The following is a 13111-nucleotide window of genomic DNA, read 5'->3' on the forward strand; positions in this document are numbered from 1 at the left end:
GCAAAGCATATATGCCATTAATCGTGTCGGTCACGATGACGGGTCTAACATCATAACGTATTTTAAAGTTGAATTCTGCCAGTAACGGTTATAGTATCGAATTTAACCGGTTGAAGATTGGAGACGTGCCTCGGAATGAGGAAAATGAGCCTTCTCCTTCTCCAAGCTTCCATGCCACTGGCTTCACGCACACTCCCAAAACGACTCCCCTTAGCGTCCCCTCTCGCTCTGATTCACTTGCACACCAAAACAACAACCACAATAGCGTTCTCTTCCAAAAATTCACCCGTGTCATCCTCATCTTCGATGTCGCACTTCACTCACTCCCTCACCTTGCCGATTCAACCCCACCTACCCGTCCAAATTACCGCTGCCCCAGGCGTATCTGATTCTGAGTTCAGGCGAGCCAAAATTTCTCCCCTCTCTTCTGTTTGTTGTTTTGCTTTATTGGGTTTCATTGATACAGAGAATTTTGTTGGTTTGTTGAAGGATTGCTATTGGGTCCTCGTTGTTCAACAAGTGGTTGAACAACTTGCAGAGTGAAACTGGGATTTTAGCGAATGGAACAATGTTGTTGCATCGAGTGCTTATTCAGGTCCCTTTTTCTCTGTGATTTTAGCCTCGATTTCTTAGTTTCGATGCATTATATGTTTGTTGGTTTTGTTGTTATTACCGGAAATGTAAAAAATGAGAACCTGATAATTAATTCAATTCCTTTCCTTGCAACTTGTGGGGTATAATTTCGATTTTTGGGATTCTTATAGGCATTGGTTTATTTTGAGCCACTTAATACCTGAAAAAATGCAGTTTGATTTACTATGCATTATGCCACAGTGGATTAGTGAAGGGGATGCTGTTAAGAAGTGAATTATATCAAAGAAATAGCAGCAATGCATAGATTAATACCAATAGATAATCTGCTATTGGTGGACTCTGATGGTTCTTTTGATCTTCCTTGATCAATAGCAGCAATGCATAGATTAATACCAGAAGAAGAATGCATCTAGTTTCTTTTTTGGAAATTTTGATGAGACTCTGTAATAATGCTTGTTGTCAGGCTAGTCAATGGGCAAAAAGCTAAGGTTAGAAATAGCACTGATCGTTTTTACTGGGTGTGTAGATTCACTATGTTCATAGTCTTTGGCTATTTGAAAAAGTGAATCCATGTTTTGTCCTTTGCCTGAGATAGAGTTCACAGCTTATTTGATGTAATGTTAAAGTGGGCATATCCTGCTCCACATAAAACTTGTATGGTTCAAGTCACGACTTGCTTATGGACTTGGTACTGTATTAGTGATACCAAGAATGATTATGAGTTAGAAGCGAGGAATGGTTATCTTTGAGTGTTAAGTTGAATTACCTTCAGCATGACAATCTGTGGAAGTATTGCTTTTCCTGAGTTATAGAATTCTAGCTGAGATACAGGTAATGTCAGGGAGTAGATATGTTTGGCAGGCGTGTTGGCTTTCTCAAATTCAAAGCAGATATTATTGATAAGGAAACAGGAAATAAGGTACCTGGAAATCTTTATTTATAACTTCTTTGTACATATCTTTCAGCATGCTGCATTCTACTTTTGTTAATGGATCCTGGATTTGTCATTTTTTATGCTTTTACAGTCTGTTGATGATCATCAATTACTGAATCACTTTATATAGAGTTAATACTTACTAGACCATTTGATCTTTTATTATTTGTTTTGTTTGTTAGCACCCATTTATTCCAACGCGTGCAATATACACTCTTATTTCTGTTGTCCGCTTACGTTCTAGACTAACTAAAACTTGCTTAGGTTCCAGGGATAGTATTTGCTAGAGGACCAGCCGTGGCAGTGCTAATTCTTTTGCAGTCAGAGGGTGAGACTTTTGCAGTTCTAACTGAACAGGTAATTAATTTTAACGAATCCTTGCTTGGACTTTAAAACGACTAATCAACTATGAGACAGATGTCTTAAATTTGTGTCGATAAGATGACTGTATGCCACTATATTGGTCAAGTGCTGATGTTTTAGTTATCTGTAAGGCTAGGGTCCCCACTGGGAAGGTTGTTTTGGAACTGCCTGCTGGAATGTTGGATGATGAAAACAATGATATTGTCGGTACAGCAGTTCGTGAGGTATCTCCAACTCTCTGCGAATAACACCGTAATATTATATATATGCTGGTGAATTATAGCGTGTTTAGACTCGAATTGACATTATTTATTGGTAGCATGCTCAGTATGGAAGATTTTATTTTAGCAAAATAGGTGAGAACTGAGAAGTCTAGCACATGATAATTGTTCTCGAAAATCACATGGTCCTCAGCAGGAATTCATCTCAATGAATATAAATTCTTAGATTTGTTTCTTGCAGTTATTTTCTGATGTAATTCCTGTTAATGATGTGTACAAACTATATGCCTTACATAGACCTTGCAATTGGTAAGAGCCTTGTACACTAGTATAACAGAAAACATGTTCAAAAAACAACATCTAGATTGCATGATTTCATGGAGAAATGAGTGAGAAATCCGGAGAGAGAACAGGGATGCGGAATTGCAGCATACTGAATGTAAATCCTTGGATGTTTTTCTCTGGTTTTATATGTCTGGTAAGATAGAGTACTCTGCTGCTTCAATTGTTTGATTCTGATCTGACGACTATAACAGGTTGAAGAGGAGACTGGCATAAACTTGAAACTTCAAGACATGATTGACCTCACAGCTTTCTTGGATGCATCTACCGGACACAGAGTTTTTCCTTCTCCAGTATGTTGGTTTGACCTCGTTTTCTTAACTATTTAGAAATCCAAGATTCTAATTAGATACTGGGTAGTGGGGGGTTAAGTTGAGTTTTGTTGGTTGATTATCATCCGTCTGAAAAATGAAAAAAAAAAAAACATTAAAAAAAAAAGTGGTTGGAAATATAGGGCACTATGAAAATTATTGGATCTAGAAATTACAAAGCACAGTGACTATATCTAATTCATAAGAGATTCGTACACATTTGCAAAGTGCTGATATGAGACGTGCTCTGTAGAAGTGCATAGAATTGCAATAAGAAAGGATCAAACTTTATTAATGTTCAGATCCTTAGGTTTGTTAGTAGAGATTGCTGCCAATCTTCTATGACAAAAGCATCACATTCATAACAAATACCTTAGGAATAGCTCTAATTCACACACAGCCATGTACATGCTCACACATATGCGCAGACACATACTTGCACTATTCACATATGCACCCTTCTATTAATTTAAGCAGCATTTCTGAACTTCAAATGATTCTAATTTTACTCATTTAATTCGTGATTTTGTTCAATTCTTACCAACTCCTGCAATTAAAAAATATAGGGAGGTTGTGATGAGGAAATTAGCCTCTTTCTCTATAGAGGGCATGTTGATAGAGAGATCATCACACAGCTGCAAGGGAAGGAAACAGGTCTTCGTGATCACGGTGAGCTGATCAACGTCCGTGTCGTTCCCTATGAAAAACTCTGGCGAATGACAGCTGATGCAAAAGTTCTGATGGCTGTCTCACTCTATGAAATGGCTAAGAAAGATGGGCTTTTGCCCCATTCAGAATGCTAGCGCGCTGCAATCCCGTGCCTCTACATTATTAATGTTGTAGGGTTGAATCACTGCTATGCTGAAAGCCACTGCCTCGTATGGGCTCTTGGCTATTTCAGTGCTTTTGTTTTCTTTTTTCATAAGAAGTCATTTCATAAGGTACTTTTGCGATTTATCCCTATGTTCAAAAAATTTGAGATTCCTTTGTAGTTTGGTCAATGTTAGTAGACCCTGGCTGACTAAATTCATTTCTCATTAACGGACATGTCACATGAAGGGTTCGTTTGGTAAACAATTTTGGCACTAGCATATCTATTAGCATATATGGTATTTGAAATGTTGGTAGTGTTTGGTTTCATTTTTGCTGATAGCATAAAGTTGTTTCAGTGTCAAATTACTTATAAGGGTATTATGCATTTAAGTTGTAATATATGTAAATAAATATTGAAATAAATAACAAATAATTTAGAAAATAAAGATAAATAATATAAAAAACTATAATCCAAAGAATTATTCAAAGAATAATTAAATAATTAAGTTATTATCTGATAATTTTATAATGAATAATTAAATTCATTGTAAATAATTTAATAATGAATATTTAAAATAGATGTGAAGAGAATAGAAGAGGAAAAAGAATAGGTAATTTAGATAGTTCAATAAATATTGGTGGGTAGTTTAGCGAAGAAAACTCATTGTCTTAAAATGATCCTCTAAGAGACAATTTCAGAATTGTCTCAATATGCCATCCATCCAGAATTGTCTCAAAATGATCTCGCATCGAGGGCAGCGATAGCTGCGGCAGGACAACGAAGGAGGAGCTTGATGTGAGAGATGAGCACGCAGGGCATACAATTTTGGTGCAGAGACGATCCTGAGATGCAATTTTTTAATCAAAAAAATACTTGGAGTTTGGTACAGTGCTGCAACCAAATACCAGTCTCATTATAGCAACCCAGACATTTGGAGTGTGAGATATAGGCTGCGTTTGGTGCACAATTCTGGTGCACAATATATTGCATTTGAACCATATATTGCATTACACAAACTCCAATGATGTGGGACAATTTTTCACAAAAAGACAAAAGTGTGACTCTAAATTTAGAGTCCAGTTTGTGTTTAGGCCATCCACGGCAGATGCGGGATATCAATACTGGACTCCAAATTTAGAGTCTCACTTTTGTCCTTTAGAGTGTGTTTGGATTGAGGGATTTGGGGGGAAGGGAAGGGAAGAGAAAGGAAAGGAAGAGAATGGAAGGGAAAATACATTTCTCTCTCTCATGTTTGGATAGATAAAAAAATAAAGGAAAAAAAATAGTTTAATTTACTAGTTTATCCTTATTTTTTATGTTTAAGTGTTATGTCCAACGGTAAAATAGGTTTTAAATTTATAAGTAACTTAATTAGTAATCTTTTCTCTCCAAATGACTCCATTTTGGGAGGAAAGAATTTTGACAAAAATTTAAAGAAATCTTCCTCCCAAATCCCCTCAAATCCCTCCCCTTAATTTTTTATAAACTATTAAAACAAGGGAATTGGAAGGAAATTCCTTTTCCCTTCTCTTTCCTCCCCTCCAAATCCCTCAATCCAAACACACTCTTAGTGAAAAATTCCTCCACATCAGTGACTGCAAATGGAACTGTAAATTTCTGGTGTGCTATAGTAAAACTCTACATTCATTGTGCAACTGTAGCAAACGATAGATTTTTGAGAATTTTTTATTGATGTGGGTCCCGCAGCAATTAAAGTTTTTTTAACTCTTTTATAATTGTTTTATACTTTATTTTTTTCCTTCTATATATTTTACCTCTTTGGTAGCACGCTGTCACACTCAATTACTTTATTTTTTGTTCATTTTTTTTTAATTTAATGATTTCAACAAATTACATATTAAATCTTATTGACACAAAAAATAAAAAATATTGAATAAAATAAATATTGTAACCATTTACGTGATATATAATTTTAAAAAAATATTAATATTAAATCATAAAAAGTGTTATAGAAATGAATATTTAAATTATTTAGAGTATGATTTACAGTGTCTGTTGTGTGGTGGTACTGTAAAAGAAACTGTAAATTTATGAAAAATGTATTTTTAGAGTTTTTGTTAAGAGTTTCTGCTGTGGATGCAGACAGAAAGAAAGGGGCCCTATGGGAAAGGGTAATGTGCCAATGTTAGACTGTGATAGAGTCATCAATCAAGATAAGTGCTCCATTCCCATCAGGTCACATGTCCATCTTTTGTTATTTCTTATCTCATACTGTTTAACCTTGGGTCTAACAATACCATCCCTTAAAACCTGCACCTTGTCCTCAAGGTGAAAATCAGGAACCGGAGAAGTGAGGTCAGAAGTCACTTCTCATGAATTTTCACAATCAGGGAGCCATTTCCACTTAACTAGAACTTCCAGTTGACCACTGAGGAGCCCGCGGGTCTGTGTTATAGCTTCAAGGATAGCCATGAGTTCAAGCTCACCAATAAGACATGAAAGCAAGGGTTGGCTGATGATCCCAGGGGACAAGGCCTTCCTCAGCTACGCCACGTGAAATTCTGGAGGGATGGCTACTCCAAAAGGGGTAAGAGCACTTACAATGGTGTTATTTTGTCCGGGCCAACAAATATGTATGGGGTTTTGTGTTTTGTTGATGTGGTTGTATTGAGTTTTGTGTTTTGCTGACGTGGCTATATTGGGAGATGTGTTTTATATTGAAAGATTGTGTTTTGGTGTAGTTTTATTGGGGAGAACATGGAGGGTATGGGAATTTGTTGGCCACCATGTTGGGTGAGAAGGAAAATGTATAGAAATTTGTATTTTGTTGATGTGGTTATATTGGAAGATGTGTTTTGTTGATGTGGTTGTATTGAGAGACGTGTTTGACTTGACTTTTTATGTAATAGAAGTGGGACCCAATATAAAATTTTGTTGGCCCAGCAAATTATCACTACTGCAATTGCTCTAATTGTAAGTATTAGGCCACCTCTCCAACTCTCTCTAACACTGTGAAAGGGCCAGAGTATTTGGGGCTCAGCTTGTGATATGGATGTTTGGCTAATGACTTGAACTTGCATGGTTGAAGTTTCAGGAAGAGTAAGAGTTCAAGCTTCTGCCGCCCAAATCTCAATCTGTCGACGCTCGTCGTTTAGGAATTGCCTCTGGAGAGCGAGATGTCTCACCCTGAAATTTGTCTTTCCCCTTATCTAGTGCATCGCGGGTCTCCAATAGGTCCAGCACTTCCGAAAAGCAAGCTTTCATCGTCATGAGGTAATCTTTCAAAACCCCAACATTATCTTTCATCTCAGCCATCTTTTTCTCTATGATCTCAGTTCGCCCTTCCATTTTCGATTTAGCCATACCAGATCATCACAACTCCAATACCAAATTGATGGAGTCACATCCAAGATAAGGAGGTATATTGATAATAACAACTGAGAAATACAACCAAAAGGATTGAAATCACAAAACACATTAGAAAACCTAGCCTCTATGATGTCTAATCCTCCAGGATTAGAGTGTGGTTATGCTCTATGTATTGTGCACACAATCACGAGGACTGTTGAGCAGCTTCAGATTAATGCATCGAGCAAGAGATTCAACAAAACTAAAATAGGTTTGCTCTCAAACTCCAAAAAACAACGAAAGTTCTTTTCCTTTTGTAAAACTTTTCTTTGAAAAACCAGGTTTGCTTGGGCATGGGAGGCAAAAAGTGACATTTTATTAGCCCATTCGAAATTTTTGTGCTCCAACAAGTCCTATTTGTTGGCCTTTTTTTAATTGTCCCAACATGGGGCATGGAACATGTAATACCTCCGTGTTGGTCCAAAATGACGACAACATCTCACACAAACATATTTTTACCGTTAAATCAATATGGAGCATCCATTCTATTACACAAAAATAAGACAGCAAATTTCCATTATTGTACTAACACAAAAACTATTTTATTTTCATTCATAACCATATCAGTAAAACACGTCTTCTAATATAATCATATCAGTAAAACATAAATTTTCATATATTACTCATACCCCAGAAAAAAACCATCATTGTGGTTGCAACAATGTAAATCATAGGAGCCATGGATGAGAAAAAGTGTATTTTGATGGGCCATTAAAAAAAAGATGCTACAACAATGCCATTTTGTTACCCTCTTTTTGTTGGGGCAAGGACTTTGATTGGCCTCTATGTTGGCTTGCTTGTAGAACCCATATCAAATACACACATATCTATACCAAAATCAATACTGGATCTCATCTTTATTACATTAAAAGTAAAAGTCAGTAAATTTATATCATTGTATCAATATATTTTGTTAGCCCAACCACATCAATAAAATACATCTCTCAATACATTTTATCATCCCAACAAAAAATTACGATTGCAACTGATCACCATTCTCTACTAAATGAGTATTTATTTTTCTAAGGACTTTATTTGACAATGATGCAACCTTATTAATAAGGAAAAGAGAAAACCTGAAACGATAGTCAAACAATAAAGTAGATAATGACTTGCTCTCCTTCAACTTTTGCATAAAAGGAATCCTAAGTTTGAAATACTATTTTGTATTAAAAAATACGTCATGGGTTGTTGGGGACATACCAACTTAATCCAAGGCCTATTAGCGATCCTTTTCCAATAGTTATAATTTGGGATGGCACAATCACCCCAACTTTACGTGGGGGAAGAATCAAAATATCGTACTCCACATTTTCAAGATTCTTCATCCTATCAAAATCAGTCGGCAGGAAGGCCCGAAATCTTTGTATTTTAGATAATATAAATCGTTAATTGATATATGATTTATATAGAATTTGTAATTATTAATTGATGGACACTGAACAATTATTGATTGATACACACTCATACATGATGATGGAATTCTACTCAATGAAAAATCTTCTACTTATTAAACAAATCATCTAACACAACTTAAATGATTGTTTTTTATTATCTTGAACATTTTTTATATTTTAATTTTGTGACGTCTAATTTAATGACTATCTAGATATTTACTTATTTTTGATTATTTAAAGTAATAACCCTTAAAAAAATTTCCCTTTGACGACTCCTTTAAATTTCTAACTTCATCACTAACCAAATCCACCTTAATTAATTTATTTTTCTAGATTCACCACTTCCTACGTTGTCTAACCCTCCAAGATTAGAGTGTGGTTGTCCTATGTATATTGTGCACACAATCACGAGGACTGTTGAGCAGCTTTAGATTAGTGTATCAAACAAGAAATTCAACAAAAACTAAAATAGGTTCTCTCAAACTCCAAAAACAACTAAAGTTCTTTTCCTTTTGTAAAACTTATCTTTGAAAAATCAGAGAGAATAGTGTATATATATACACAACACTTGCAATGGTGTGTATTTAGAGGCATAGATGGTGAAAAGGTGGTTTTTGATGGGCCGACAAAAAAAAATGATGCTACAATAATGCTTTTATGTTGGCTCATTTTTGTTGGGTCAATTGGTATGGATAGCAGGATAGAAGTTTTCATGCCAATATATTGGTTTGTGTGGATCTCACTTTACTTTACAACAACGCATTCACACAAAATCAAATATTGGGTCCCACCTCTACGCATCAAAAATTAGGCCAATAAATTTATAGCATTGTACTAATACATTTTGTTGGTCCAATCATATCATCAAAATACTCAGCTACATCATCAAAACGCATTCCCCAATACATTTTGTTAGCCCCAACAAAAACACACCATTGAGGTTGCTTGCTTGGTGAACTTTTGTTTGGGCATGGGAGGCAAAAAGTGACATTTTGTTGGCCCATTCAAAATTTTTGTGCTCCAACAAGGCCTATTTGTTGGCCTCTTTTTAATTGCCCCAATATGAAATATGCAATGCCTCCATGTTGGCCCAAAATAAGACCCACATCTCACACACAAACACATTTTTACCTTTAAATCAATACTCGGTCTTATTTCTATTACACAAAAATCAAGCAAGCAACATCTTATTTTCATTCCCAATTAAATAAGCAAAACACGTTCTCAATACAATCATATCAATAAAACATAAATTCGCATACATTACCCATGCCCCAACAAAAAATCACCATTCTAATAAGACCATCGTCTAATAAATGAGCCATTGTTTTTCCAACGTCTTTATTTGACAAGGGGTGCAGCCTTATTAATAAGGAAAGAGAAAAAGTGAAACAATGGTCAAATAATAAAGTAGATAATGATTTTCTCCCCCTCAACTTTTAAAACGAATCCTAGGTTTGAAATACTATTTCGTATTAAAAAATACGTCCTGCTGGTTCTGGGTTTGATGTTTTTTAGCATGTACCGGAAGAGTTTTTTTCCATTGTATAATTTTGTGCTCTCTCCTAGCCTCGCTGCTGCCACCCCTGAATGTTTTGATCCATTGGAGCAGCTAATCACAACACCCAGAATGAGGTTACCATAATTGCTTCTTTCCCTGTAATTCCTTCATCAAATTGCAAAACTCGTTGAAAATCAATGTTTTTTGTTGTACACTAAGACAAGGATCAAACATCGCTTAATGTATTAGCCGTTAATGACAAGATAGGAATAAACAAAAATTGGAAACCTTAAAATTGTAAAAGAGAAGTAAAATAATTCTTATTCAATGAAGCAGGTACAGAGATGAGAGAAGCCAAGGGATTACCTTCAACATGAAACTAACAAGCACAATATCAAATTCAACAACACCTGCCACGACAAGAACCTTCAACAACCATCATTAAAATCCCTTAATAAAAACATTAATAGAAACTAACGAAGCCCGGCAACATCTAGACTTTTTTGGAGAGAGCCTCCTCGGTTTTCTTGAACAGCTTGTGCTGAATGTGCTGAGAAAAAGTGCGAGGTGGGTACCGTGCTGGCTCCGTCTCAGACCCAACCTCTGGCAATGGCTTGAGAATGATCTTCTCTTTAGGTGGTTCACAGAAAACAGCCCATGAAATCCTAACCTTCTCTTTGTTAACAAGCGCCCTGTGAAGAATGCTCTTGTATTTTCCATTGCTCAAGATTTCAATGGTGTCACCAATGTGCATGATAATGGAGTCAGGGACACATTTAGCAGACACCCACTTGCCTTCATAGAAGAGTTGCAGACCAGGGACCATGTTGTGGAGTATGAAAGTGAGTGCACTTACATCAGTGTGAGCTTCAACACCCAAAGCTAGTTCTGGTTGAGGGCACTTGGGGTAGTAGTTGATTTTCATTTGAAGAAGCAGCTCCTCCAACCCTCCAACTTCTTTCTCTAGCCTTCCTTCTTCCAATCCCAAACCAAGTGATAAAACTGACAGAATTTTTGTTGCTAGGCCTCTCAATTCCTTTGCATATTCACTAGTAGCCTCACTGCAGTTCAAATGAATAGATACAATGTCATAACTCATAACTTGAGCATTTAATCAAAATATGTGATCAATCTAACTTACATGTAGTCACTTGGTGTCTTAGGCCATATCGACAAGTCGCGCTTGTCCTCAGGAAAAATGAGGTGGAAGAAGTAGTCCTCCCACTCGAGTTGCCCACTAGCATTGTTAGCAAGCTTGCTACCATAACCTTGAATCTTCCCTGAAGCCTGGTCATTGGCATACTTCTCCTTCTCCTCAACTGGTTGGTCAAAGAAGGCCTTTCCGGCAACCTTGACGCGCTCCATGAGCTCGTTGGAGATGCCATGGTTGACAAGGTGCATAACTCCCCACTCCACAGCACCTTTCTTCAAGGCCTCACGACATTTCTCGCGAACCACTTTGTCCTCAGAGTCGATCTCCTTCAAATCTATTGTTGGGATTTGAGGTCCTTCATGTTTCTTCTCTTCTTCGAAAACATCACCGATGCTTGTTAGCTCTTCCTGTGGCCTAATGTACTCTTTTGGGATCGCTCGAATCCCACTGCTTGACAAACTCTCAACTCTGGAAGACACTGCAGAAATCACCATCCTTTTAGCAACTTTGTCTCTTTGTCAATCAACGTTTGTTACAATGCTACTATGTTCTACTGGGTTTTTAAGGAATTTATACCAATTATTGACCTCGATGTGTACGTGTCTGTAGTTTTTTCTGACTTTTGATTGTGGTAGAGAAAAAGAAGTGATAGAGAGTTGGGTAGTTGTTGTTCACGTGTTTACCAGACAAACTAGGTCAAAGTCAATTTGGTAAAACATGGAGATATGTTGACTGGTAGGTTGAAGCACAAGACTGATTAATGCCAACAGTCGCAGAATAACTATTTACTCTGATCACAAGATGGTAACCGTAACATGACTATCTTTGTTAAGACTAAAAATCTCACATAGTTGAAAGCCGAATGACGTGGTTAATAAGATGAAGTCTTAAATCAAACACCTTGATTATCCTTCTAAAATGACAAAATCGCATAGGCCTTGGACTTAAAACGGACAATACTTCAAATGGATAGTATTGAGCCAAACCTTCTCACCTCAGTTTGAGTCATCGTTTGGTGAACGTTAAGTAATGTAATTTATAAGATAAAATCATGCGAACTTTTCAAATGTTGTTATGGATAGATTCACAAGGCGAGGGATACCTCAAGATTCCTAAACAATATAGTCTACCTGTTGTGTCTCACTTAATCGAGCCCTCAAATGCGGGGGGAAGTGTTAAGAATAAAAGTCTCACGTTGCTTGGTGAAAGCCAAGTGATATGGTTTATAAGATGAAACACAACACGAAACACTTGAGAGTCCCTTTAAGGACAAAAAAAACCTGCTGGCCTTGGGCAATACCTCAAGTGGATTGGATTAAGTCAAACATTCTCGCTTCCCCCTTCTACTTCTCACCTATTGGTCCTCATCCCTCTCAATTTCTTGTTAGTTTGTATTTACTGTTTGTAATTTAATTACTTTCATTGAAAGTTGATGTGGGTATTTGCATAGGTAGAGTAGGACAAAAACAGGTATTGATATGGAAATAGATTTGCTAAAAGGTTTTTACCAAATGAAGGTTGGAGAACCAACTACCAAAATGGCAGACATGCACGTTCCAGCTAATTCAGAGCCGCAATTTACTTCATGCATATGAATTGTTTGGAGCTACTCAGACTCAGAAACCTCTATAAGATTTCAAAAATCACTATAACAGTTATAACGATTTGATATACGGTTAGTTCATTTTATGGAAAATCCAATGTTTATTCATCATTAATGCTGTAATAGTGCTCTCACAGAAGTACGCTTAACTGCGGAGTTACTACGTGATGTTTTTCTCCAAGAAAATGCGTTGTTGATAGTTAGGAACTTGAATTATCTATATATATGTTAACATATATTGTGGATACCCTATACGTTCACGAGAGTTATATAGGTAAGAAGAAAGATTAGCTAGGAGTTTAACTGTTCCAATTTCTTTAAATAGATTATATTTTTAAGTTATTGAGTATAATATGAATGAGCTCCTAATCTAACAGTTGAAAGAGAGTTTGCGATGTTTGGAAGCACGTGTTTGATTCCTTCGCAAACCCTTACTTCACATAATATGTAAAGAAACTGTTTCTATGAATTGAACATGTGTCCTCTAGGTTGTACCACTATAATTATAC

The 13111-nt window shown here is 36.4% G+C and overlaps 2 protein-coding genes across 2 annotated transcripts; one reads left to right on the forward strand and one right to left on the reverse strand.

The window, feature by feature from the left end:
- The first annotated feature begins 76 nt into the window (after positions 1–76).
- Positions 77–3791, forward strand: LOC119980619 (nudix hydrolase 14, chloroplastic). The gene is made up of 7 exons (XM_038823395.1): positions 77–401; positions 490–595; positions 1436–1513; positions 1793–1885; positions 2023–2115; positions 2649–2747; positions 3332–3791. The coding sequence occupies exons 1-7, from the start codon at positions 136–138 to the stop codon at positions 3566–3568; spliced, it is 972 nt and encodes a 323-aa protein (XP_038679323.1). The 5' UTR covers positions 77–135; the 3' UTR covers positions 3569–3791.
- A 6350-nt stretch (positions 3792–10141) lies between these two features.
- LOC119980654 (leucoanthocyanidin dioxygenase-like) lies at positions 10142–11565 on the reverse strand. The gene is made up of 2 exons (XM_038823453.1): positions 10988–11565; positions 10142–10907 (listed from the first exon to the last, which is right to left on the reverse strand). The coding sequence occupies exons 1-2, from the start codon at positions 11491–11493 to the stop codon at positions 10340–10342; spliced, it is 1074 nt and encodes a 357-aa protein (XP_038679381.1). The 5' UTR covers positions 11494–11565; the 3' UTR covers positions 10142–10339.
- Between the last annotated feature and the right edge of the window lie 1546 nt (positions 11566–13111).

The sequence above is a fragment of the Tripterygium wilfordii genome, chromosome 16 (genome assembly GCF_013401445.1).
Source record: "Tripterygium wilfordii isolate XIE 37 chromosome 16, ASM1340144v1, whole genome shotgun sequence".
Lineage (NCBI taxonomy): Eukaryota > Viridiplantae > Streptophyta > Magnoliopsida > Celastrales > Celastraceae > Tripterygium > Tripterygium wilfordii.